Source organism: Brachyistius frenatus, unplaced genomic scaffold, assembly GCF_029030835.1.
Source record: "Brachyistius frenatus isolate BFR_SWC_R1_liver_20210118 unplaced genomic scaffold, ASM2903083v1 Contig_5, whole genome shotgun sequence".
Classification (NCBI taxonomy): Eukaryota; Metazoa; Chordata; class Actinopteri; family Embiotocidae; genus Brachyistius; species Brachyistius frenatus.
Genome location: NW_027210604.1, coordinates 8,053,584 through 8,081,293, shown reverse-complemented (window position 1 = coordinate 8,081,293; position 27,710 = coordinate 8,053,584). Strand labels below are relative to the sequence as shown.

Genomic DNA, 27,710 nt, shown 5'->3' with positions numbered 1-27,710 from the left:
CACAAGCTCACAGTTTGCAGGATCCAGATATCCAGCTTCAATCCCCTGAGAACCACAACTAAACACTATAAAGTAGTGATTGGTGGCCCTCAGCAGCACCACAAAGTTGTAGCTTTTCCCAAATTCATAAAGTGATGATATACAGTTTATGCCCTCACAACAAAATTACACAGAGTGTGTCGAGACTGCTTCAAATGATAGACAGATTATATATCTCCATTTTCCTTCTTAATGATACGATGCGTTACTCAGCTAAAGAAAGAGGTTTGTCATTTGTACTCGACTTCGAGTAACAGTTTTGATTTTCAATTTCGTAGCCACAAAAATATGTCCTAAAGGTCACATAAGGCTGTGTGAGTGAGAAACAAAGAAAATCAGATTAATTCTGCTGGAACCAAAACTGAACCTTAAACTTCTACTCAGAGTTCTGATCGGCATTTTCGACAAAAACTTTTAGTTGAGTGCAGCAGTGAGCAAGCCACACATCAATCCCTGATATAGCTACAGTGACACCAGCAGCTGAATTAGGCTTGTGCTGACAGGAAAATCTTGCCCTGCAGCCAACCCGATTTGACAGGAAAGAGAGGCGGACGCGGTGCACAGGAGAGACAGAGAGGGGATGTTTGTGTGTGTTTGTAAGAGTGACAGGTTGGAAGAGTTTTGGTAGGTGTGTAAATTGTATCCTATCGTCTACATCAGCCAGGTCACCACGAATGTTTGTTTACTGAGATGTATATGAATGTCCCAATGCTATTCTATATCAAATTTATGTCTGGACACTTCTCATCAAAGCTCAATTTCAAGGTAGTTTTAAAATATTCCCTTCACAACAATGGAAGAGACATGACGTCACAGTGACCTTCACCTTTGACCTTTGAACACCAAACTCTTATTAGTTCATCCTTGACACCAAGAAAAAAGTTGTGTGACGTTTAAAAACATTTGCTAAAGTCATTCTTGAGATATTGCATTCAGGAGACCGGGAAGAGCAGACAGACAGACGAACAGACAGACGGAAGGACAGACGGACAGACAGACGGAAGGACAACCCAAAAACATAATGCCCTCAAATATGGCTATGGTGTATATAAATTCATTACAATTAGCTTGAATTTATACTATCTGAGTTTCAAATCACATTCAAACTGTTCATTTTTTAGTTCAGATCCATAATACCATTTCCTCATGATCAAAGAAAATGTTTGTTTTTGTTATAAATGGTCCGTATACAGGGGAATGTGTGAATTTATATTTTGAACTGTGACATCTTCCAGATTTGGAAAACCATGACAAGCCCCTCTCTTGGCCTGAGGTTGATGTTGCAAATCCCCACACAGCTGCAGTTCTCTTCACTCAACAGAAAACAATAGGCTGGAAGGAAAAGTCTTCTCTCCTACAGTTTCCAGGTCCCACATCTATCACGGTGAGTGAGGCAGGGGGAACTACAGAGCGAAGAGAAATAGCATAAGAGTAAATGTGAGGCAATATATTTATCTAATTGTTCCAACTGCTTGTCAACTGCTTGTTATTTGTGCCACCACACAGACTCACAACTGGCTAGATGCTATGATCCACTGGCACATCCTAATGTGTAATTTATGTCATGTCCCATCACCCTCTCTTCATAGTGTGTGCTGGTTTATTTAATTCAGAGCTCCTCCTGGACTGGAAAAATGTGATCAGAGTTCATGGCACAGCAAAATAACAATGACAATGCATTTGGATAAAAGTCCTCTCTGTAAACAAAACAGCATGGCTGTTATTGTGAGAGGCTTTTGGTGGGTCATATGTCACATCTCATTGCTTTTTGGATTTGAATGGCTCAAACAGTCTCGGCTAAAAAGCCCACCACATATCAGGAAATCTGAGAGTCATTTGGTTGTTTCTTTCACTGCAGATTTTCTTCTCATTACTAATGAACAATAGTTTATTTCAAAAGCAAATAAGTACACAAATATAAAGGGCCATCTCTCAGCCCTTGTACCAGTCCAGTAAAAATGCTGTTGGAGCACCAGTTAAATACATTTAGTGAAAATAGGGTACCAAGTTACTACTGGAAGTACAGATGAACATTTGAAGCACAAATACCATTTGATATTCACTGAGTCTTCAACTATTGTGAAGGCGTTCCACACAGAACTTTTTAACGATTGTAGTTGTCTTTGTGTGTTTCCGCAGTTTGTATCGCATCAAATCACTTTATTGGAGCCTAACTCGTTCTTCTCCTTCTTTTGACGATTAATAGCGGCCAACAAACAGCTTTTAAATGCATCACCATCACCTTTTGGCACTAGTAATGCATTCCTATATGTGCTGGTAAAAACGAGAAATAAGAAAAGACAGTCACATAGAGTATTCTGGTTTTTAAATCTTTTTTAAGGACTATTCCGATATTGGAAATCATCCCTGACTGGAATAAAGGAATTGAATTGCATTACAAATACAAATATATAGCAAAAGGGAAGGAAAATCAGCTTATAAACACAATCTGGACATTTGCCAAAGCCTAAATCCAGAGCATCAATTTTATTGTGGGTATTATTAATAAAAACACGAGAGTGATTATTTAAAGAGAATGTTTAATGGGACCTTCACAATATTCAGTCTTTATAGTCAAGCAGCCTCACAACTTGGAGGTCAGAGTCCTTCACAAAGTGTCAACAGCACAAGAGAATTTCTTTGAAGTGATGGCCACCGACACTATGAACAAACAAAGTAAACTTGCTTCAATGACTAATGCACACATTTATTGTGCTCTTTATCTACACGTGCCCATACAAACCAAAGTAGATAATTTTGGTTCCTCTGTGGTCTTGACTCTGGATGCTCCTAAGAAAACTAAGTGCTGTCTACATTGCAATCAAAATGCTGTTTACGTCGATGTCCCAGACAGTAAGTCATGAGCTCTGGCCACTTGCCACCTGTGCCTTACCGAACCTTTCCTTGGGTGAGCTGAATAATTGATTGCAGGTCCAATTCTGGAGACAAGCTTACTCCAAATCATCAAATCCTGCTGCTTTCTCCACATGGCTGCAGTGCAGGAATTAAGTTAAGGGCTTATAAGTATTGAATTGTCATTTCTAATTTGTCAAGGCAGAAGCATCAGTATGAAAAAGGTCCATACACATTGCTCCAAAGCTGAGAGCATCTCTTTGATTAATACTGATGCCTTGCTCAGTCTATTAATTTGTCCAGGACACTGTCGACATCATCAAGAGAAAGAAGTCCAAAAGTGCACCACAATTTTGACGTGAAGTCTCAGATATTATCCTTTACTGATGTGATGAAGATGCAAACGCAGTTAAGAGGTGACATTCATATGAAATAAGATGCATTGCGCCAGCTTGTTGATCATCCGACTGCCTGCCAATCACTTCCCTTCACGGCAGATAATTTCGTAGTGTGAAGCAAGTCATAATCATCACTGTCATCATCATTATCAAAATGGACCCTGTATCACTTGTAATATTGCATTCATAATAAACAGACCAGCAGTAACTTCACTGTGTTTATTGCACACTGTCCAAATCCAAAGAGGAAGACTCATCTAGATTTGTGGATGCAGATCTCTCTCAGGAATACTGCCATACACTTAAGTCTCATATCGTTCAATGTCTTTTGTCTATACTGTGTTTTTCAATGTCCAACTCTCCAGCTGTTCAGTATTATATGATTATTCATGCAAAATTCCAAACAACCTCAGTCTTCACTGGTGAGGACATAAAGAATGAATTATTGTGAGGATGTATGCCAGTTCAACACCACAGCCTGGATCTTTGGCAATTTCCTGGGTGAAACAGGTTTTTTTTTCTGCACCATTTTTCTTTATATGTTAATGAAAATGCATAAATATTTACTATTAGTTTGATTACGGTGTTCTTTTGAATTACTGTCCAACAAGTGATGTTGCTGTAATGCCTCATATCTGGTCCATTAATAAAGCTGGTGCTCTTGGATTTGAGTCAGTGGAGAAACAATATTGAGGCAATTCAAATAATTTTAATTTGAAAAATACACCAGAAACCTGCTGGCGGCACCACCAACACATGCATTTAAACTAACTGTGGCTTGATGAAATCCTGACATGAAATGTGACTGACCTCAAGCAAGCCCTGTCATGTAAATGTGTGTGTGAGGGTGTATGTGTGTGCACGTGTGCCGCAGGTGAGGACTAGTCCTAATTGAGCCCAACCCAGAATCTTTCTGCCCTCATAAAGGAGCTACTCATACTGTTGAGATATGGATGGAGAAAGAGACTTTTTCAAGACAGGCAGCCAGGAGAAGAAATAAAACTGCTCACTGGTCCTTAAACTAATAATGGTTGTAAGACATTTATGTAACTTTTAAGTAAAGCCACATGCTTAAAGAGCGACATATTCCTTTTCGTTTAGCTTTTTAAGTCAGAATATTACATTGACAAGTCTCGAAGAATTTTTGCTGCTGCCAAGCTGAAGTGATCAGAGGTGAAAGTCTGTCATGTTTCAAAGAGAACAGTTTATGTTTTTGAAAGTTTAAAGGAAAAGTAGAACAGGTGAAATTCAAAAAATTGCTCAACAGTGTATTCCAAGTCTTATTTCATCCAAACTGATACATTTCACTCTTTCCTCTTGCATATTTAACACACACACATGTATGGGAAGTTTTAGAAATAATGTTTCTGTGAATATCTGCCCCTCACATTACAGACACAAACTCTTCTTACCTCAATAAAGATAATTATTGAAATTCGTACAAGCCTACTGAATTGAGATTCCCTTCATGCTGCTGCTGCTGACCTGCTGGTCTGTGGCATTCAGCCTAATGAATTTGCTATCCTGCTTCTCCCCCTACTGTACAATTATGGCATTTCAACCAATTATTGTTTACACTGTAAATTAAATGTGCCACATTGAATGACAAAATGATTTTTTTTAACCTACACAATAAACACAAAGTAAGACATTGTATCAAAACCAATCAGCTTCCTCCTCAGTCACTCCAATTTTTCTCAAACATCCTTCTGACACCTTAAACGTTAACGGATTTGTACATCTTTTATTTAATTAATTGCACTCATTCAGATAATTTTGGTCAAAACTAAAGCCAGCAGTGCCACTATATCTGACAGAGGATCCTGCTTTTACTGATTAGCCAACAGTAGCCTACTGGTTAATCAAAACCTTTAAAAGTTATCAATTTAAGTTTGGGCCTAATTAAGATACAGAATATGAACCTTGTCCTGGATAATTGTTAGTCAATTACCTCAGGCAGTTTTTTTTTTGTTGTCAACTGTGAATCCAGGCAGTATGTCAAATGGATCTTCCAAACATAGACAGGTAACAACATAAAGACCACTGGAGGCCCCTTGTTTTCAAAAAGTAAAAAGTGTAGACAGGCGCTCCCGACATGCTCTCAGCATTGAAAGCACAGAGCTCAAGATCAACATCACAGTGGTTGAATCAAAGTGTGCATTACATCATAAAGAGACATTCAAATAGATAGGCTTTCATGTGCATTGCTCCTCCTCAGGCATGCTCACGTGGCTTATGTGATTCAGTAGAAGTGTAGCCGACTTGTCAAAATATTGAAATTATTTGGAAAGAAATTCCATTTTCCTTTATCATATATAATGACCATTTTACTTTGCTATGTCCTTAGGCAATATATGAGTTGCTGTGTCCTTATTAAATCCTCCTTCAATGCTCTTTGTGCAGTTTCCACAGTTTTCTCTGCTGGAATATCTGTCCCCTGATTGGTGACTAAACTAGTTAACACAAAGTAACCTTTCAGAGGCTTACTTTGTAATTCAGCCCTGTGGTCAGAAGCCCATATTTGTTATGTTGTCATTTTCTGAATTTACCAGATTGTCCTTGCTGTTCTATGATTTGCCTTTATCCACTTAGTCATTACATCCACATTATGATTATTTATCAAAAATCGTGACACAAAGTATTTTGTGAAAGCACCAATTGTCATCCCTACAATATCGTTGCAATACCGATATTAAGGTATTTGATTAAAAAAAAAAAATAATAATAAAATAAACGTAATATTTGATAGCTCAGCCCTATTGAGCTGTCTATCTGTTTATATTTGTTTGCTTTAAACTGAAGGGGAGCCCCTATTCAGATGAAATGTCATACCAAAAATACTTGAACATGCTGTAGATATGTGCTTGCAACTTTCTCTAGGACGACACTTGTCCTCAGTGTAGAAGTTCTGGGAGAGGAGGTGGACATGGTTGAGGAGTACAAGTACCTGGGTGTGTCCATCGACAACAGACTGAAATGAAAGACCAACATCAATGCTGTCTACAAGAAGGTGATGAGTCGACTCTTTTTTCTGAGGAAACTTCGATCCTTCAATGTGTGCAGCAAGATGCTGGAGATGTTTTACCAGTCTGTTGTGGCCAGTGCATTGTACTTCGCTGTGGTCTGCTGGGGGAGCAGCACTGGAGCCGGTGACACCAACAAACTCAACAAGCTGGTTAAGAAGGCCGGCTCCATCATCGGCTACAAACTAGATAATCTGGAAAAGGTGGTGGAGAGGAGGACGCTGATCAAACTATTGTCCATCTTGGATAATCCTGTCCACCCTCTCAACCACCTGCTGCAGGGACAGCGGAGCACTTTCTCTAAAAGATTCCTCCAGCTCCGCTGTCACAAGGACAGATACAGGAGATCATTCCTGCCCACTGCCATAAGACTTTACAATAACTCACCTCTGGCAAAATCCATCACAGTACAATAACACTGTTGACTGTGTTTATTGGTTGCTTGTATATTATATGTATATTATATATATAGATATAGATATATACTGTACTGTATGTATATATGTTGACTGTGTTTATTGGTTTGTTGTATATAATATATATAGATATTTAATGTACTGTATATATACTGTATGTACTGTGCATTTTATATTTTTTATTTTATTGCTTTTCTATTATATTATTCTATTCTATTATTATTTTATTCTATTGTTTCTATTATTGCTCCTGTATGTATGCTGCTGTGGCGAAAAAATTTCCCCTCGGGGATTAATAAAGTATATACCTACCTACCTACCTACCATTGATCAGGTATCAGACAGCAAGTTGTAAAATAGGCGCTTTGTTTAGCTCCGCCCAGCGCTGTTCAAACCGGAAGTTTAGCTGTTGTTGTCACACTGGAAGAAAATGGCTGCCGCTCCGACTTTTTTTCAATGAAGACACTGATATTTCAATTTCATTTCGCTTTCTTGCATCGGAGCTACGGTCGACCGCTATGCAATCTAGAAGGCAAGTCGACCCTGTTTGTTAAGACTGACGTCGCCGCGTGGGGTCGTGTCTCTGACGACGTAAGACCATGAGCGTAGCTCGTAACTTGCAGCTTGCCCACTCGGATCGGGCCAGCACGCTTAACGTTAGCCACGTTAGCCTCAACGGTCAGGCATCAACGAGCTTGTTGCTCGCAGTCATCAGAGTTCATTAGCCTCAGCCATCCTACTGTAGCGACTCCGAGGCGTTTTTTGCGCGTGCGTTTACTCCGCTGCAGCGTTTAAAATACGAGCAAACGATCAAACAAGTCGGATGAAAACAGTTCGTCACTCCTCTTCGCTGTTCGTGTGAGGCATCCGATTGAGTGTCGGCGAGACTGTTTGGCGTCAGAGTGTATCTTAACGAGTGTGCGTTTGTTTTTGTCCCGCCGGTGGCAATGCGCCTGCCGTGTCGCCGTGCAGGGTGTGAATGGTCACTCTAGGAAGGTGACAGTGTGGGGCAGAAAGGACAGCGTCGTCTACCGTCACTCGCCTTGCAGCAGCTGGCGGTGGACCACAATGGTAAATTCAATCTCCTCAATCACTCCATTGATCTCAACATGTGCAGTGGACCTCCACATTCGTGTTTTGTACCTCCCATAAATTCACCCGAGCAGAAACCTTCACCAAGGACTTGCACAGACTGATCTATTCTCGTATCAGTTCCACTTGTCACTGACCTGTTTTATTTCACTCATGTTCCCCCGAAGCAACAAGTTTTGGAATATGCATTGGATCGAGCTGAGGTAAATAAGCCCTTATTTCACTCTTGTGTATTTGTGTGTTTTGTAGAATAAGACAGGAATAACTTGTTATCACGTGTGTGTGTGTGTGTGTGTGTGTGTGTGTGTGTGTGTGTGTGTGTGTGTGTGTGTGTGTGTGTGTGTGTGTGTGTGTGTGTGCTTCAATTACATGCATCAATCACTTGGACGTTAAGCCTTAATCTGTCCCTTCATTCATTAATACTCGGTATCATCTTGTTATTCAGTACATCGTTGAAAGTGCTCGACAGCGACCAGCCAAAAGAAGAATTTCATCCGGCGGGAGGAAAAGTTTGTATCAGAAGCTCTATGAGCTGTACATAGAGGAATGTGAGAAAGAGCCAGAGTTAAAGGTTTGTGTTGTGCAACTTGACTCTCACTTGTTATTTAAGTAATTACAGGCATGTATAAAACCTTATTCATTCCAATCTGGATGGAATAAGTGGAAAACAATTCAGTTTTTGGGACAATCTGTGTTGCTAATCATTCATGCATTGTTTATGTAGCAGCTGCATGACAGTGTTTCAAGTGTATTATACCAAGACGAGCAAGAACTTGCATATAAGCAACAACTTTGCAACAGTACATTTTAGTCTGATACATCTGTTTCTAACATATGAGTTTGTGGAATACACAACTAAAATGGTCTTGATGTATTAATATTTGTTCATTAGTGCTACTGGATGGATCTGTAAACTTGTTGTTTAATCAGCTTAGATGTTGCCCAAATTATAAACTTTAAATATCATTGAAGCAAAGTGTGAATAAAAGACAACATCTATTAAATTATGTTCCAAAAATATCCAAATTGGCCATCATGTTTTTACATTAGCACATATATGTGATATATTTGATTTTCTTAAATAATACATTTCTTTCCTTGTCATACACAACCACTACTTCATCAGTATAATTTAAGAGAAGATTTGGAACGCTATTATAGAAGTTTTGATTTGTTTGTGGCTTTTTTGCAGAATTTGAGGAGAAATGTGAATCTACTGGAGAAGCTGGTGTCTCAGGAGTCTGTATCATGTCTGGTGGTCAACCTGTACCCTGGGAATGAAGGCTATTCTTTAATGCTCAGGGGCAAAAATGGATCTGGTAAGCGAAGTCAGTTAAACAATTTCTCATCCATTTTTTTTTTCTGATCAGTGTACCACTACTGTCTCATCTGTAACATTCATGTTTGTGTTGCTTATTAGATTCTGAAACCATCCGACTGCCATACGAAGAAAGAGAACTGCTGGAATACCTAGATGCTGAGGAGCTGCCTCCTATTCTGGTGGATCTGTTGGAAAAATCACAGGTGTGTGTGCCCGGTGGATTTTGAAATATCAGTCGTAGATTTAGGTAAACCATTCATTTATGAAACATACCTGAAGGTTTCACATTCATGTCTATATATAATATGTAAAGAGAGAAAATGCTTGATATCCTAAAATAGTTTCTTATTTTGTTTCATTTAGTAGTCACACTTAGTTGTTACCATCTCTGTGTGTTGGGTTTCAGGTGAACATCTTCCACTGTGGCTGTGTAATAGTAGAGGTGAGAGACTACAGGCAGTCTGGTGATACCAAGATGCCCACCTATCAGAGCAGACACATCCTGCTGCGACCAACCATGCAGGTAAATATTATTTGAGCAGGGATAATTCTTTGATGCGGTTTGAGTGGAAAAGAATTAACCTGCAGTCGACCTTTAACACACAAAAAAAACATACTTGTTTATACATTATGTTATTGTATTTTTGCTCTGCAGACTCTGATCTGTGATGTCCATGCTATGACCAGTGACCACCACAAGTGGACACAGGTAAAGTGCCATGTTCACGCTGTTTCTATCTCAATGAGAAACCAAATAATGAATACTTTGTCCTGTTAATTCACCTACATTCTCAGTGAACACGGCCTGAAACGTTTTGTTGTATCCGTGAAGTATGCTTGGATCGTCCCATGCGTTTTGTGAGTTTGGAATAGGCACATTGCACAAGTGTTTTATGTAGTGTCTCCTCTTTCTGTGCTTCAGGATGACAAATTACAGCTGGAGAGTCAGTTGATTTTGGCCACAGCTGAACCTCTGTGCCTGGACCCTTCCATTTCTGTTACTTGCACAGCCAACCGCCTGCTCTACAACAAACAGAAAATGAACACCCGCTCCATGAAACGGTACTGAATACACTCACACGGCCATCAGGGTCAAGGTCGGCTCAGTTTGAATTCAGTCACACCAGAAAGAAATTGCATTTATTTATTTATTTTTGGGAAAATGGAAGAAATGTAAATGAAGTCTATGTGACAGTGAAAAGGAAAATAAAGTCAATGAATGAAGCAAACACCTTGACCACATTAAAACACATATTTCTTGTGTGTTTTCTGCGTAGATGTTTTAAGAGACACTCTCGAGCTGCACTGAACAGGCATCAGGAGCTGTCCCACCTGCCCATGCCTCCACAGCTACGACTCTACGACTATCTGCAAAGGAGGAAGGAGAGGAAACCGGCACCTGTCATAGACCTGAAGATCTCAAAGATCGGAAACGTAAGTCAGCAACATCCACACAATTTAACCAATTTAAAGTGGGCTCCAAAAGTCTGAGACCACAATTAAAGATACTTTGCATTTGTTCTGAATTAAATACCAAAACTTCCATCACAAATGAAAATATCAGCTTTACAATTGGAGTATGTAATGTATGTTTAATTCCCCAAAGGAGTCACTTGACTAATATAGATCCTTAAACACGGCATTTTTTGTGTTTATGTGTATCACTGTGGTGAAAAATCTGCCTATCTCTCTTTTATCTTTGCCGCTGGCATCCTGACCTCTCAACTGTCATCCCTTGCAGTGTGTTGACATGTGGAAGCAGAGCAACTGCCAACTAACTGTACCGAAGGAAATTGATGTAGGTAGCTCAATGTTCCTTTATAACACTGTTTGCCACTTAAACACTTAAGCCTTCATTACATTAAAAAAAAAAATTAAAAAAAAGTCTGGCAATTATAATGTGGAATTTATCGGATCATTTTGTGTGTTGCTCCAGGTGGAAAAGTACGCTGTGGTTGAGAAATCTTTGCAGTTGGAGGACTCTCAGCCCACTACTGTGATCTGGCCTGCTGAAGTAAGTTTGGCAGCAGCACTAACACTCCCCGAGGGTGCAGATTAGTGATGGCTGTTTGCTGTCAGAAATAAGCAGGGAGAGTTTGTTTGAAATGTGTAATGCTCCATAGGAAACAAAGAAACATTGGATTTTGTGAACCTCCTACATTGTGCAGAATGACCGCACAGCCTCCTTTTTTTCATTGTCAATAATGTTGAAATATAAGCAGACAGAAAAGACAGCCTCTAAAAGGTTAAACAACCTTACACTGATCTTTGTCCTCTTCACAGGAAGTAGTAGATGACTACACATTTGAGTGTGAGGTGGGGGGCCAAGCTCAGAGGACCAAGGTGTCTATCTTCCAGTCGATGGGAGACCCGCTGGTGTACGGGAAGATCTACTGTGCTAAAGAACCAAAAGCAGAGGAGGACAGCACAGACCTAAAGCTCATACATCCCCCGTAAGGACACTCAAGACAAACTTGGTATACATGATTGAATTTAAGGCGGCACTCTAAAGTCACTACTCTTAATCTCTTATCTCATTCACAGTTTCCTCATAGGGTCGAAGATAGATGCCGAACGGTGAGTCACATCCTGGAATCCTGTCAAATACACAGCTTTTAAGCATAGTGTTGCAGAGCGTCATAGACACTTTTTGTCTGTTTCCTAGGTTTCTTACTCAGTACAAAGGGGTGTATGAGAGAGATGTGAAGTGTCAGGTCAAGATGTCCCATAACTCAGGCAACGTGGGACAGGGGCCTCCCTCCCCCAGCAAAGATGAGGTAAGAACTGCCTCGCTTGGAGGTCGGAAAAGTTTACAGTCACTTAGAGAAACTTTCAACTGTTGAATAGTGATTTAAAGGAAATTACACTGAATTTAAAAGTAATTCAGATGGCGTGACTTCATCTTCCCTGATCTGATATCTGGATTATGCTCATGTGAATTGCAGTTGGCATTGGTGTGAAAGTTATTTTTGTGTTACTGTTATTGTGATGCACTGTGGCTAACAAACAGATTTAAATGTCATCCACAGGGTGATGGTATTTCGCCACAGGTCCAGGCGTCTATGTTGGGAAAAGGGGTGAAGCATCGACCTCCTCCCATCAAACTGCCTTCAGGATCAGGCAGCAGCTCCTCAGGTACATCTGCTACTTCTGACAAAGAAATGCAGTCATATGTTGGTCCTACATGATTCCCAAGTGTGGTAGAAAGCAGATATAACAAGAAGGAAAAATGGGGTGAATGACCTCATTCGTGAAAAAGTCTCTGCTTGTTTCTATCTTTGTCACTCTTCACCATAGCATCTATTTAACAATAAATTCACATCTTTTAGTTAATATGTGACTTTAGTGGGAAAAGGGTGCAAAAAAAACACTTATGGGTGACAACAAATATCATAGTTTGATTAACTCTTACAGCACAAACGTATCAGGTGCTTTTTTTCCTTTAATGACTTGCATCTAGACTGCTCTGTGATACTGAGGTCACATTACAGGGGATGGATTAACCCTGTAAAACCCAAGGATCAATCCCAGAGACAAACCTTATCTTGTTTTTGAGATCTAATGCCATTAAAGCTACTTTGAGTTGAACTGATTAAAAGGATGTTTCACAGAGAAGAATGCTGTAAATATCTGAACTCATCTGTTTTTTTCTAGGTAATCCATATAGTTCACAAACCACCAGTGGTCTACTTAAGTGTCCTACGCCCCCTCCAGCCAAAAGCCAGTCTCTGAACAGGAAGCACTCCATGGAGCTGGGACAGGTGGGCCTGCTGTCGCCGGCCTCGCTCTCCCCTATGGGCTCCACACAGAGTGAGTACAGCTGAGTCTGACTTAACTATTGGGTTTCTTGCTTTTCTAATAACCTGATTTACAGTTGTGAAAATGGGCTGTAGTGTAGTGGAATGTCTTACATCAGCTTTCCTCAAGGCTCTCAAGTTTTCCAGATCTAGAATTTTTCGACAGATTCTGATAAATTGCCATGAAAAGAGTCCAGGTCTTAAGATTTATGGCAAAACATTTTAAAAAGCATAAAACTACAGGGTCGTATCGGAAACTCGACAAGCACACGTGGTATTGTATCACCACAAGTGATTTTATTTATAGTTTTATATATTTTAACTAATACCAGCTGCCATACATATTCCTAGAAGATGGGTTGAAGCTTTGATATGAGTAGTGCCTCATAATTTAACTGAACTTTTTAACTGTTATTCAAGATTGGCTTTCATCTAGTCAAGAGGCCCTCATGTGTGTCTAAAAGAATTAAGGCCTGAATTGACTTCCCAGCAAAGCTGTAAAGGCCTCACCCTCTAAAAAGTACCCTGATTTCATATGGTCTCCGTCTTCTTAAATTATTTTGCTGTTTCCCTCCCCCCCTTAAGGATCGGGGACCCCCAAGCCATCTACGCCCACACCCACCAACACACCGTGCTCGACCCCGCATCCCGCTGACTCCCTCTCCGCTCCTCTCTCGGTGACGCCCACCCCTTCAGACCCTCCCATGGTCCAGAGCCAGTCGCAGCCCGCCCTCCTCACGCCGTTCGCCCAGCAGCAGCTGGCTCTAAGCCAGCCCCTTCCTGTCATGACCATTCCCCTGCCCACCGTGGGTACATCCATCACCACAGGAACCACCTCGTCGCAGGTCATGGCCAATCCAGCAGGGCTGAACTACATCAACGTTGTCAGCTCCGTCTGGTAAGAAAATACATCGTCTCCGATGCCACACTTTCACTTGATAGTCGCTGTCAACTTTTAATGATAATATTTTACTGTCCCTGCAACAGTCCACAGACTTTGATGAGTGGCTCCAACGCCATGCTGGGTCCAGGTCTTAACTTGAGTGGAATCCTGCCACCTGGTGGGTTGATGCCGACTATGCAGTCTGCAGCCCAGGCTGGTAAGAGATCTCATTGCCCCCCTTACGTAGCACTGTAATCGGTTATGAGCACTAAGTGTCCATACAACATGCAGACAAACATGCTACAGCCTAGTGGGATGATGCTGGATTAGATTTGGACTTTATTAATCTCACATCAGTGGGGAAATTCGGTACGGCCATAGAGACTAGCCTTAAATATACTGCCAGTGTTTTCTTGCATCCAACCTACTGACATGTTCTGAAACAAATAGTGAATTCCAGCTCCAGGGATGTGAGGTCTGACCTCGCTGTGAAAACTGCCTTTTGCAAAACAGCATCAGCAATTAGCAGCTGACCAGGAAGATATGAGGAGTCACTGTATTGCGCAAGGGCATTTTGTCGGGTTTGAATACACACTGGCTGCTCCAAAAATCAAAGAAGTGACTTTAAAATGAAGGCAGTCTATCCATGTGACCACAACCAGACTGTGCCAGTTCATTGCAAGTCAAGTAAATGTTTTAATCTGAGTCTTTACGAGCCTTGCCACGGCCCTGGCCAATCTCTCTATGAAAAAAACCTTCTTATCATATAGTTCCAATCTAATAAAAAGTCCTTTGGGTCTAATTTCAGACCCAGTTTTCAGATAGAAGTAAGGGAAATTCCATCTTTGTCTGTACTGTTCTGGGGTTAATGTAACTCCTCTTTGTGTTCCAGGGAGTCCTTTTGGCCTGAACAGCAGTGCCGGGTTGAGACCCCTGAACCTCCTGCAGGTAGGACTGTGTTCTAGTTAGTCTGCAGCATGCACTGGCTATTTGTTTGGCATAGCGACTCCGTCCTGATCCTCACCTGTGTTACCGCTGCTGGATTAGGGATGTGTGACTCAGCGTCAAAGCTGCCCTGCACCTCATTGCAAATGCAATGTAGAGAACACTTATGAAACTGTTCTATTGCCATGAGGGCATGCATCTTTTTGTATGTGATGCCCTGACTGGAATTTAACTACTCATCGTGACAGCAGTATTGCCACTCTCTACCTCTTGAACTGCAAAGAGTCTCTTAACAAAGGCCTTTGTTGGAGGAATAGTGCCGGAAGAAGTAAAGGAGGATAAAACTGAATGCAGACACAGCTTGTTTGAAGACCATTGCTTGTCCTATCCCCTTTATATTCCTTTTTAGTTCTCATATTCCTGATAGTGGTAATGGTCTGTGTTGATTGCTTTGTTAACCCTCCCATTTCCTTCCTTCCTTCCTTTTCGCTTACGTGTGCATCATTCCTCTCCCTCTCCATCTCCCTCTGCCTCTCCCCTTCCCCGTGTCCTACCCTTCCCTCATCCCCCGGTGTTTTACTCCCCCACTTTTTGTTTGTTGGTGTGTCTTGTGTTTTACATCTCCAGCTCCCCACTGGTCCTCTCATCTTTAACTCTCTGCAGCAGCAGCAGCTTTCCCAGTTCTCCCCACAGCAGAGTCAGTCAGCCACTTCCAGTCCTCAACAGCAGGGGGAGACGGTGAGACACACAGTTAACATTTGCATGCACATATATTAGACAAATAGTCAAAAGAACCATATTAATTTAATGATTTAGTAGCCAGGAGAGCAACATTGGGATGTTGCAGACTGCATTAGATTACAACTGTAATGTTTGAGTTTAATGATGTTTGTTAGAAACATTGTTAGTGTCGATGTTTGAACATATGTGAACTGGATACTAAACGGTAGCCTCCTAAAAAGGAAACTTAACAAGGAAATGTCCAGAGGAATACATCTCAGAAACTTTGAAAGTTTCTGCCCATTAAGTTGCTCCTAAAAAGACCAAATGACCCAAGTGTATTGACAAGTTTGGCTTTAGAACAGAAATTTGAAAGAACTTGGGTGACCTTGCTGAAGCCCAGACTTGAGCAAGGATGGAAAATCTGACACCTGTCTAGGCACCTGTCATTGTACAAAAGCAAGTTTGAACAAATGTGCTATGAATAATGGACGAAAAGCTCCGAATTAAGACGTGCCTATAAAAGCTGTAACCGCTGCCAAAACACTCCTCAACCACCTGATGACTTCAGATTTGACTTCCCTTCAGATTGGAACAAAGTCACTATCATCTTTAAAACGTAGTTTTGATAGTGTTATTTGTCCGTTCACTTCTGATTTTGTGCTTATTTTAAATAATCTTTTGTCTTTTTTTTTTTTTTTTTTAAATGGCACCTTTTTTATAACACAATTTTCATTTCACCAACTTTCAGAGTGAGCAGGGGTCAGATCCAAGTTTAGGAAACCAGCAAACAGCTGTCATCAACCTGGGAGTCGGGGGCTTCATGTCTCCACAGGCAGCAGGTATGAGCCACACATACACACACAAACACACTGAAATATACATTCAAATCATACAAATTTCTCTCAAACATTTCTCTTCATCCAGTCCTTTAACCTGTTTCCAAACAAAATTACGCCATACCACTAACTAGTACTAATAAGATAAGATTTACTAATGTATTCATTATTGTATTTACTGTTCATGAGGACTCATAGTCTGTAACTAAACATGATCATTTTACTGAAGTTAGCCATTGTTCCTCTCAGTGGAGCATTTAACGACTGACAGGAGAGACTCAACTTCCCCTTCTTCTCTGCTACATTCTCTCTTTTTGTTTTCTTTTCCTCTGTTTTCATTGTGCCCCCTCCCTTATGTCTTTTCCTCCTGCCTTGTTCACTCACCTTTCTGCCTCCCAATTCATGCTAATCGCCCATAATCTACTTTTTAAAACTAAATTCATGCACATGGTCATTTACCTGTGCTGCTGGCCTCCCTGCAATGTTCCCGTCTTTATTTCTTCTCTTTTGTTTCACGTTTGTTTCATTTCTTTTTCTGGGTGTGGTTGTGCATCACTCACCCTCCCTCCCCTCCCCTCCCCTCCCACACTCCTCCTCCTTTTGCTTTTATATGCGTTTTCTCTCTCCATACTCTTACTCCATCCCTTCTTCTGCTTCTCTCCCTCTTGCCATCGCATCCTTCCCTCTGGGGCTTCCTCTCTCCCTCCTCCCTCCTCCCTCCTCCCCCCCACCCCCTTAGTGCTGTCCCAGTTGGGCTGTGGGCTGGACGGGTCTGGGCCCCCGCTGCCTTCTCCAAGGCTTCAGCAGCAGCACCAGCCACAGATCCAAGTAATACAGCAACATTAACATCCACATACACATATAGAGGTTTGTAGGAACCAAACACTGAGACGGCACTCATCAGCCAAATCTCCATGCCGTTATTAAGCAGGCAGGTGTTCGTCGTGCTACATTAGAAACGATAAATGCTCTTAAAACGGCTGTTTGTAAGTCTAAAGCAGGCAACAATTTTCTACGTTTATATTTACACAGAGAAATATGCATATTTTTTGTCAGACCTGGGTAAAATTTGAATTTAGATTTTAAGAAATACTTTCCAAACAATTGTGTTTGTCACAGAATAAAAATACATTCCATGGCCCATAAAATGCTGATATTTAAGGACCTTGAACATTTGGACACATTTAATTGAACAAACCCTTTGACACTAATGTAAACATATTGTAGTGTAAATACTTAGTCCTAAAATTTGCAGCATTTTACAGTAAAAAAAAAAATATATATATATATATATTATATTTTTTTTGCATATATGGTTATATATATGTATATCCTAATCAATAAGTGAGAACATATTCTTCATGCTTTAGTTACTTTTAATGAATACTTTCCGTTAAATCACCTCAGGTCTGATTTTCACCAAAATCTTCTTTTACCACTTTTTTTTTTTTTTTTTTTTTTTCCCATTGTAGCTCCACACCATTCACACCATCTTGTGTTGTATGTTTGGTTAATATGTTGTTTGATAACAGTAGTCCCAGTACTCCCAGCAAACCCACACACCTGAGCTTGTGGCACTTCCAATGGCAGCAACTAACAGCGTGTGGAAGCTGGGAGGCATGTTCTTACACAGCGCTTAGCGTCAGGATGGGGTACAACGCTGTTGAAAGGTCGCTGACTGCATCATGACAGAGATGATAGGCTGTCACACTCTGAAGCATGAATCAAAGTTGGTCCCAAGTTGAAGTTGCTGACTTGCTCCGAGCGGAAAGCACGGTCGCCGAGCTGCATGTGTGTTTTTGCCAGGTTCACAGCGTTTATTCAATGTGTGTCTCATGACGCCACTCTGGTGCTGCTCAACTGTATCCCGCCTCACACGCTGACCTGCCCCGAACCCGACATCTCTTCCTCCCTCCCCCTTAACCACTCTTCTGTGTTTCTCTGCACACTCCTCTTGTATGTTGTATGTACCAGGCTTTATACCAGCTTCACTAACCCATGCCACGTATGGATCTCCTATTACACAGTTTCCGTGAGGGATTCTGCTCAACACCGGTGCCAGTTCATGTTTTTTTTTTTTTAACCACGCTGGAGATGCTTTCCTTAGATCCACTGACTATCTTTTTGCTGCATTATGTTGCTTGTAGTAAAACACTGAAATCTCCTCTGATTTTATTTTCCCATCTTTTCTTTTTTTTTTGCACTGAACAGTTGCAATTCTTGCAGCACCAAATGCAGCAGCAGCAAATGGCTATGGGAGCAGCAGCTCATCAGGGGGGAGCGCCGCGGCAGCATACCGCCAGCCAACCAAGAAGTAAGAGGAAGAGGAGCACGCCGCAGCCCCTCCCCAAATCATGACAGACTGAAATCACACTAAAACCCTTCCCCCCCAGCTACACAAGGACGTGAATGATCCATACTGTGCTCTTTGTCTGCCTCACTGTGGAGACGGCTGACAAAAAAACAAAAAAAACTTTTTCTGTCCTTTCTGTTTGTCGTTTTCTAGCTGACAAATTTGTATGTAATGGTTGTCAGAGGTTTTGGAGAACCAAAACTATGTCCACCATAGAGGATGGGGTTTTTAGAACAGGGAGCCCTAAACCTAAAGAACCTTACTGATATTTTTTGAGATGAAACGGAAGAAGATGGTTCTTGTACGTAGTGGGCTTCCACAATAACACATCGCCCCTTCAGGAAGACGTTTCTCTATCGGAGGCCCTGTGGACTGAGAGGATCATGAATGCACATTCTCAGAGGATTCCTCACGAGGCCGCCTGATCCTCCCGCCTCTGCTTGGTTGACCCCCCCGCCCGCCCCCCGGTAGACACTGCCCTTTAAGCACGGATCCCAGCTGAGCTTATTGACACCAAATCCTCCACCGAACCATTACATGTGAAAATGCAAATCTGATCTTGAAGTAGTGCCTGGGGGCAGCTCTCTACCTCTCAAGTCTGTTGGAAGTCTTTCCTCTGTTAGCAGTCCCAGCACAGGGCTCACACGAGGACTCAAGATCATCATGCAAGACGGTGTACCTGCTTTTGTACAGCACATTTTGAAAAAAGGCATTTCCTTTTAATTAGTTCAGGAGCCATGAGTGTGTGAGACATTTCTGGACACTGAGAAATAATTTTTTTAAGCAGTCTTTGTCAGCAGTTTTATTGTTATTAAAAAAAAGAATATATATTGACAGTGGAAAATACAGCTTTTAGATAAAAAGGCGTTGTCTTTGTCTCTTCATTGCGCTGTCTTCACACTACGTATAACTTTGTCGATGAGTTTCTGGATCTCTCTCTGTCGTGCTGCTGCCCGGCTGATGCACTCCTGCAGCTTCTCTGCCGACAGCGAGGTCCCGCCTGAGCCACAAGGAAAGACTGTAAGCAGCAATTCTTTATTTATTACCTTTCATTTATGTAATTTGTTTTAGAAACTCTTAAACCGCCACAGTTTTGCACCTGTAACTGGGATTCAGTCCTCGTTCTTCTCATGATTTTTTTCATTGCGCACAAGTCAAAGGAAAGTTCATGCAAAATTTATGATGCTGATTTGCCAGTGCTGGTTACAGTTTCAGCTAGTTAAACATCAGTTATACTCAATGACTGTCAACGTAATGCAATTTTAGTTAATGATTATCATCCTAATCATGTTTTAAATTTTATGGCATTCATCTTATACCACTATTATAGTACAAGCCTAATCACAGTTTAATAATACACCTTATGAAGAAGAAGAGGTGCCTATCGGCATTGAACATAGAAGTAAAAATGACATTTGTTTTCCTTTTAGGCCTAATATACAAAAAGTGCATATAGTAGATAAGACATAAGTAACTAAACAAAATGGCTATAAATGAAATATATAAAGAAATTGTTGTTGATGACAGTAAAATATATATTTTACTATGGTGGCACTAAATCATAGCAAAAGAAGGTTGATTTTTATTTTATATTTTCACAATATGAATTATTGAAACTGTAATGTAACCTTTATATTCTTAAACAAACTTGCTGAATCACTTTCTCCAGCCCTACAGTTATGACAGTTTGATATTACTACTGAGTTTACTTTTGTGTAATCAATAAGAAACTGGCACCAGCCATCATCCACACGGGTACCTGGCTTGTGTACAGAGCAGAGTCGCTCCTCCTCATCGGTCACCACGGTGAGATGAGCCGTCGACAGACTCTCCTCCTCAGCTGTGGGGTCTACGATCACTATGGAGCTGCACAGACAGCAGGTCAAGGATTACAAACGATGCCCATCACACTTCTCAACACAATACAGTTCTCATTCTGGTAACTTACTCGTCAAAGACACCGAAAGAAGCACCAACTGGATGTTTGTGAATATGCAGACCACATCTCTTTTTCAGATTCACCTGCGGTGTACACGTCTCTTTGTTGATGGTGACCTCTGGGAGTTGTGCTGTGGGGAGCAGGGAAATGTTAGTATACTGATTAAACACCGCTTACATCACTAGACCACTCTCTGTAGCTGAGGGCATAAAGAACGTGTTCACGAAAAGATGGAAGCTGGACAGCTGTGTGAGTGACCACTGCAACAGACAAAAACCTCAGCACTACATGACCGGCACACATTACTGATTGTTATCTCTGCCAAGGAGCTTACAGTATCTTTTTTTTTCATGCAGCTTCAGATAGACACAAAGCGCACACTGACTTTATTTTAGTTTTGGAAATATATCCAGACATAGAAAGTGGTTGTAGTTGCAGATTTTCATATCCTAGAAAAGTGGATCATTGGCCTCGGTAAAAGTTTGCGCTCTCCGAGTGCCCTCCGATTTTTTTTTTTTTTTTATTTATATTAAATGAATACATGTACATTGAATTTTTTTTTTTTTTTTTTTACAGCACATACTGTTCTTCAGGGCAGCCAGCAGGGCGATGATACAAGCATCAAGAATGTTCCCATCGTAGTCGAGACACATCATGTCGCAGTAGAGCACCCAGCAGAGCTGCAACCACAAGCAGCGGAGTTAGTGCAAACATTAACAACAATCAGCACCTGTGTGTGTGTGTGTGTGTGTGTGTGTGTGTGTGTGTGTGTGTGTGTGTGTGTGTGTGTGTGTGTGTGTGTGTGTGTGTGTGTGTGTGTTTGCGTACACACGATTCTGGGGTTACCTTTCCTCTGTCGATGCACAAGTCCTCTGTTTTTATCACTTCAGAGCTGCAGCACCCACATAGAAAAATAATTGTAAAAGCAGTGGCAGGTAGAAACACAGTTAACACACCCGATGAAAACGGTATTAAAGTCGTCATACCTTTCGATCACATCAGCGATGAACTGGCTGGCAGCCTGGGCCTGTTCTCCCGGCGGGCCCGGCCGAAACCGAGAGGAACACAGCGGCGGGAGGTCCACGTTGGGCACTGAAAAGAGTGGCGAGAGTGCTGAAGTCAGTGGTTGGTTGTTTATTTATGTATTTTGTTTATTAGTACCTTGTCTGAAATAAACACTTGTCATCCTTGGTACTTTCCTTACCAATGTATCCTTTGCCAGGTGCCTCCACTGTCGGGTATGACAGCTCCTGCAGATGAAGAAATCGGGGATAAAATTGTTATCTTGGTCCACGTTAAGTGGAATAAATATTTTTACCTGCAGCCTGAACACTTGCCGCTTTGATTCCACAGATGATCGTGGTGTTTCCCATCTTCACCAGCGCCGAGCCATCTGCTGTGGATATGGACCCTGAACAGGGACACAGAGAAAGACAAAAATAATCCCATTCGGAAATACAGTGACACAGACAACATGCAGTGGGTGAGAATCAGCGCGGAGCCTCACCGATGTTCAGTGTTGTGGTTCTGAACTCGGACAGCTCCCGTCCATCGGGCCGGCAGTTTTCTTTCTGAAGAGGAAGCGTTTGCATGTCAATGACTTTACTGGTAAACAGAAATACAGTATGAATCGTTCCACTCAGCAGATCAAGTGATATGCGGATGAAGAGTTTTGTATTTCCATCACAAACCAGAAAGCTCCTGTGGTACTCCAGAGGCTCTGCAGTCCTGGAAGTAGAGATCAGATTAACGACAACAGCGTACAGTAGGACTCAACGAGTCACTGCTTCTGAGATGACTATTCAGATGATTGTGAACTCGGAACAAGCAAGTATGAACTTGGCTACAGTACTGGAGACGCAACACAGGTGCTGAATGAAGTGTTTACTTAACGCATCATGTCTTTCATTTTTTTTTTTTTTAAAGCACTCAATTATCGGATTTAATCGACTGCTACTGTTACATGTATTGCGTAGAATAGATATGCATTTAAAGTAGCTAATTTCGGTTAAATGGGTGCAGTTTATAAATTCTTACTTGAAACCAGCCGCCATGATGTTTTGATAAACCACGTGGGTCTAGTGAACAAATTACGGAAGCCGGACGGAGAAAGCACACAGGATCCAAATGCTCACGTATACGACCAAAAGCCATTTTATTGTAAATAAACTCTTACTTCATTTATTTAGTTACCACAGATATTGCTTTTTTTTTTTTAATTTAATTTTTTTTTTAATTTTATTTGAATGTGTATTTTTCTTTTTCATCATCCAAAATAAATAATTCGGCTTTTAAAAGATCAAATTTGAGAATAAACCCAACTTTTAGGACAATTTGAAATAATAATAATTTTTAAAAAAAGACTTACATTACATACTGAGCTATTTGAACGAAATAAGACGCTCTATAAGTTGTATAATAGCTGTATGTTAGTGTTGGGTCTGACATCTGCTGTGAAAACCATCAAATGTTTTATCTATCAAGATGTGATATCTGGTTACCTGCATTTAATAGTTAGCCTGTGTAACGTGAATGGGATTCGTTACTAATAATTCAAACCAATTGTTGGTCATTTTTCCCTTTTATGACAGTTTTCTCGCGGAGTTGTTGAAACGTATTTCCACCCCTGGCCGCTAGTGGGCAGTGTGTTTGGGTGCTCGAGCGCTCTGCTCGGCGCTCTCTCGCTTCAAACTGATGACGTGGTCGTGGAGGAACCAGTGACTTCCGCGTCGCCTTTGTGTTCATTTGTGATTGGAAGGGAAGTTCAGTGAACTGCCCAAAAAGTAATGGCGATATAAAGGGTCTTATTTAGTGCCCTCCGCTGTAATAACAGCCTCGTCAGCCTCTTATTTCCTCGTAATAACCGAAGAAGTCGGAGCGCACGCTGCCGGACGCGAAACAAGAGCGAGGAGAAAGCAAGGTCGCTTTGAAGGTAGAAGATAGCCTCCTGGACCGGTGGTCCACAATAAAGCTGCAGGATAACTTCATGGAAAATGGATTTCCTCTGTGAAATAGTTCAAGCTTTGGTCGCGTTAGCAGCTCTAGCTTTGATTGTGGTAAGTGATTATAATATTGACCTAACCTCAAATGTGTTATCTGAAATGTGAAGGGGGAGTGGAGGGGGGAGCTAACGCATTTCCTGATTTGTCACCCACTGACTGACAGAAACAGCGTGAGTGTGGGTTTCTCTTTTACATGTCAGTCCCTCAGCAGTCCGTTTGGCTTCGTCCAGATATAAACTTTGAAAATGGTATTCCTCTTCCACCTTAAATTTATGATGCTTCCCGTTCTTCCTGCTATTTTATTCGAGATCGTGAACGCACCAAACATTTTTTTTTTTTTACAAAAGCCTTTACATGATACGTAAGAAAACCAAAAAACTCCTCTAAATACAGTTTTAAACCAACATATGACATGCGCAGACCATAAACGACATCTAACAAAAATACATTGTGAAAGGCATCAAATTTAAGCTCAATAAGATCAAATCACAAAAAAAAAAAAAAATGGATTAGACGTATTTCTGGCCAAATCCTTATTACAACAAATATTTCTGTGTCTTGTAGCTTTAGATCTGATATTAAAAACATTATAAGATATAAAATACATTTATACAATTGCCCTCTTCTCATCTTGGAAAAAAAAATAGGTTTTTACACCCGTGTTTAAAAAAAAAACTTTAAAATGACCTTGTAACAGGAGCACCGTTCTCATATTTCTCCCTTTTCAGCTCATCACAGTCGCACATTTAACTGCAGGGACGGTGAAACTGACACGACACGAGAAGGAGAAATACTTCCTCACCGCCACCGGAGAGAAGGAGCTCTTCCCCAGCCTCCGTGATCCCCACTCCAGGGAGCTCTCCGTGGTGATCCCGGCCTACAACGAGGAGCTCCGAAGTGAGTGACACCAGTTTTTCCTGTCAGGGACTTCTGCACAGTATCATACCTATAAATGCAGGGCAGACTGTTCAGACTCGTTTATTCCAGTTCCCCTGGGAAATATCCGTTCAGTTGCGTTACAATTCACCACTTTGAATTGAACAACAATGACGACTTGTCCACCATCAATTCACTTGCGAAGCTTTCATTTACCATCCACGTCGGTGCAGTTTACATCCCATAATCGCAGTCTTTCCGGCGTCATGTCTCTTTGCACCTGCAGTCGGCTGCAAGCCCCAATATGTCTGTTACTGTGTCATTTCAGTGCCTGTGATGCTGGATGAAGCTATGGAATATTTAGAAAAAAGACAGGTAAGTGAACCTCAAATTGTATTTTCATATTTTTAAAAAGATCGGAAGACTAATTTAATTTATGAGCTACAAATAGTAACCGTTTCAATAGATGAGAGAATCGTCTGAAAGTGGAGGTGGTGTTAACAAAGACGGCTCTCATTTTTGCATGCTATTCTCAAGTAACCAGTAGATGGCAGTGTTGAGTTGGAAAAAGTGCCTGTTTTGAAACAAATCGCCTCACGTTATTCCCTTACTGCAGAAACAAAACCCTTCTTTCACTTATGAGGTCATCGTGGTTGACGATGGCAGCAAAGACAAAACCACAGAGGTAATCATTTTAAATCTTTTTTGGGGAATATGTTCTGGTTTAATTCAAAATTGCTCGGCTAAACTATTTTTTTTGTGTGTGTGATACAAGTAGAGATTTGTTTTGTAAGGGACTTATATGTTGTGATGTCCTGCCAGGTTGCTTTCAGGTACAGTAGAAAGTACAGTGCAGATAAATTGAGGGTCCTGACGCTGGTGGAGAACAGGGGGAAAGGAGGAGCTGTGAGGATGGTGAGTCTGTGGATGTGAGAATGCAGTATGTCTGAATGCAGCTCAAAGGCACCCGTGTGGAGTTGACTTTGTTTTGTTTTTTTCTGTCTCTCTTGAAGGGAACTTTGAGCTCCAGAGGGAAAGTCATTCTGATGGCAGATGCTGATGGAGCCACTAAGTTTTCTGACATTGAGAAAGTGGAGGCTGGACTTAATGCCCTCAACCCTAAACCGGTGCAGTTGTGTTCTGTTTTTGTTGTTCAGTCTGACACGCATGAAATAATATTGGTGATTAATGTTTGGCCATCCTAAAAACATTTCTCTTCCATTTAGGAGAACATGGCTATTTCATGTGGATCCAGAGCTCACATGGAGAAGGAGTCTGTAGCTCAGGTAATTTTCTTTGTCCGTTTGGACACCAACGTATTTTGGACCATGTCCTCCTGATCATTAAATAACCGCTGTTTTGTCTCCACAGCGGTCTGTGTTTCGCACATTCCTAATGTTTGGCTTCCACTTCCTGGTGTGGTTCTTTTGTGTCAGAGGGATCAAAGACACACAGTGTGGCTTCAAGCTTTTCACACGCGAGGCTGCACTCAAGACCTTCTCCTCTCTCCATGTAGAACGATGGTAAGGAATCTAAATACTCCAAGGGCACTTAAGGTAGCTGTATTGTGCATTTTTCCGTATGGCATTAAAAGCAATAACATGCCTGTGGGTTGAGGGGGGAGGGTGGGGGGTGTTTTTTTAAGGAGAGGCTGTGCGAGGAGATTGGCCGTTCCATTTATAATTCATTATTAAAAGAGTAGAAGGACACTCAGGTCGCGTTACACTCCCGAAAGAGGCCACTTTCCTTAATTTACCGCCATCACGACCGTTGGCCCATTATGAGGCAATAATGGGCAGCCAAGACAACAATTGAATTGAAGACAATTGAAGTCCGCATCAGTCAGCGCACAGGGAAACCATTTATTGACCTTAATCGGGGAACATAAGTAAGAACACGCGTGTGGGTGCACTATTAGTGTGCAGGGGTTTAAATATTGTCTTGATTGTTTTATGTTTTCTATTGCTAGTTTTCAGTAGTTGACGGGTTTTTAAATACTAAATCATGAAAACGTATTGAGGCTCCATATTCAGCAGGAGTGATTAAACCACTGTGTTTAATGAAGATGCAATAAAGCATTAACTTTTGAACATCTGTTGTCATCTTTTCTTTTCCTTCTCTCAGGGCTTTTGACGTAGAGCTCCTGTACATTGCTCAGTGTTTTAAAATCCCCATAGCAGAGGTGGCGGTCAACTGGACCGAAATAGAAGGTAGGTTTTTCATGGAAAATGTGGACATGTGTGCTCCCACTGTGCAGCCTATCTGTAGTTCAATAAATATTTCTGTCGGATGTGTTTTCAACTCTGTGATTGCCTGATTGTTTTTGTTTTTTATTTTATTGTTATTTCCTATTTAAACATTGTGTTAGTCATTTAAAATTGGAAGTATCGTTTTGTGTGCTCGTAGTGCTTCACTTCGCTTATAAAAAAAAAAAAAAAAAAAACACGTACTGAAGCCTGCCTGGCACTGCTGTGATGAAGTCTTTTCTGTCATTGCTCAGCCTATGAGCAGTAAACGTCAGCAAACGGGCATATTTCCATTATTTGTCTTGTAAAAGCATCACTGGAACATTTTAAGTGCCTGTATGTTTGCTGTGCCAGGGTCCAAGCTGGTCCCGTTTTGGAGCTGGCTGCAGATGGGACGAGACCTGCTTTTCATTCGCCTGCGCTACATCACTGGAGCCTGGAAACTGCAGTCAACAAATAAGACTGATTAGCCAATCAGACAAGCCCTTGTGTCATAGAGAAAGGCCTATGATGGGGCCATCAAGCCTTTGGATGAGGTGGGATTACAACTGTGTCTGTCTTTCACTGTACTCATGAGCAAAGCACAGCACGTTGATCCTTTTCCTTTCTAGACATCACTGGATGTCTGAAGTAATGACACAGTTGCGGGTTCCTCAGGATCCGGCCTTTTTCTAATGTGGATGTTGGCTCGTTATGGCCGTCGTTACGTGCACACTTCTGTTGCCACAGTTTACAGAATGTCTGTATGACTGATCCATGTGCTAAGTTACTTCATGTTTATGTTGAGTCCAATCAGTTGAGAAAAACCTGTAGTGAAATGTGGAGAATCGGATGATCCGTGTCGAAAGAATGAATGTTATTATATGAAATTTTTCAACAGGGTGGTATTTTATTTTGGAGGAAACATGGCGAAGGGTTGATGGGCTGGATGACATGAACCAAAATAAAAAACGGTCAATGATTTATGA

General features: G+C 41.3%; 3 protein-coding genes across 4 annotated transcripts; 2 read left to right on the top strand and 1 right to left on the bottom strand.

The window, feature by feature from the left end:
- The first annotated feature begins 7,158 nt into the window (after positions 1 to 7,158).
- Positions 7,159 to 19,545, top strand: supt20 (SPT20 homolog, SAGA complex component). Of its 2 annotated transcripts, XM_069720649.1 has the most exons (24): positions 7,159 to 7,261; positions 7,702 to 7,800; positions 7,989 to 8,024; positions 8,267 to 8,392; positions 9,014 to 9,140; positions 9,242 to 9,345; positions 9,549 to 9,665; positions 9,798 to 9,851; positions 10,065 to 10,204; positions 10,420 to 10,576; positions 10,884 to 10,940; positions 11,079 to 11,156; positions 11,426 to 11,595; positions 11,687 to 11,719; positions 11,808 to 11,919; positions 12,172 to 12,277; positions 12,797 to 12,952; positions 13,525 to 13,837; positions 13,927 to 14,039; positions 14,715 to 14,770; positions 15,395 to 15,505; positions 16,239 to 16,329; positions 17,066 to 17,154; positions 18,538 to 19,545. In XM_069720649.1, the coding sequence occupies exons 2-24, from the start codon at positions 7,798 to 7,800 to the stop codon at positions 18,682 to 18,684; spliced, it is 2,496 nt and encodes an 831-aa protein (XP_069576750.1). In that variant the 5' UTR covers positions 7,159 to 7,261; positions 7,702 to 7,797; the 3' UTR covers positions 18,685 to 19,545. The 2 variants fall into 2 exon arrangements, with proteins under 2 accessions (XP_069576750.1, XP_069576757.1); XM_069720656.1 differs by lacking the exon at positions 17,066 to 17,154.
- Positions 19,454 to 22,685, bottom strand: exosc8 (exosome component 8). The gene is made up of 11 exons (XM_069720668.1): positions 22,656 to 22,685; positions 22,310 to 22,346; positions 22,126 to 22,189; positions 21,956 to 22,029; positions 21,823 to 21,868; positions 21,605 to 21,710; positions 21,465 to 21,510; positions 21,202 to 21,298; positions 20,628 to 20,748; positions 20,439 to 20,545; positions 19,454 to 19,679 (listed from the first exon to the last, which is right to left on the bottom strand). Exons 1-11 carry the CDS (start codon positions 22,670 to 22,672, stop codon positions 19,561 to 19,563), a joined length of 834 nt encoding a protein of 277 aa, XP_069576769.1. The 5' UTR covers positions 22,673 to 22,685; the 3' UTR covers positions 19,454 to 19,560.
- Positions 22,686 to 23,361: 676 nt separating this feature from the next.
- alg5 (ALG5 dolichyl-phosphate beta-glucosyltransferase) lies at positions 23,362 to 27,611 on the top strand. Its single transcript, XM_069720635.1, has 10 exons — positions 23,362 to 23,674; positions 24,349 to 24,517; positions 24,825 to 24,871; positions 25,113 to 25,181; positions 25,319 to 25,411; positions 25,510 to 25,623; positions 25,723 to 25,782; positions 25,868 to 26,019; positions 26,621 to 26,706; positions 27,097 to 27,611. Exons 1-10 carry the CDS (start codon positions 23,612 to 23,614, stop codon positions 27,210 to 27,212), a joined length of 969 nt encoding a protein of 322 aa, XP_069576736.1. The 5' UTR covers positions 23,362 to 23,611; the 3' UTR covers positions 27,213 to 27,611.
- Positions 27,612 to 27,710: the final 99 nt, after the last annotated feature.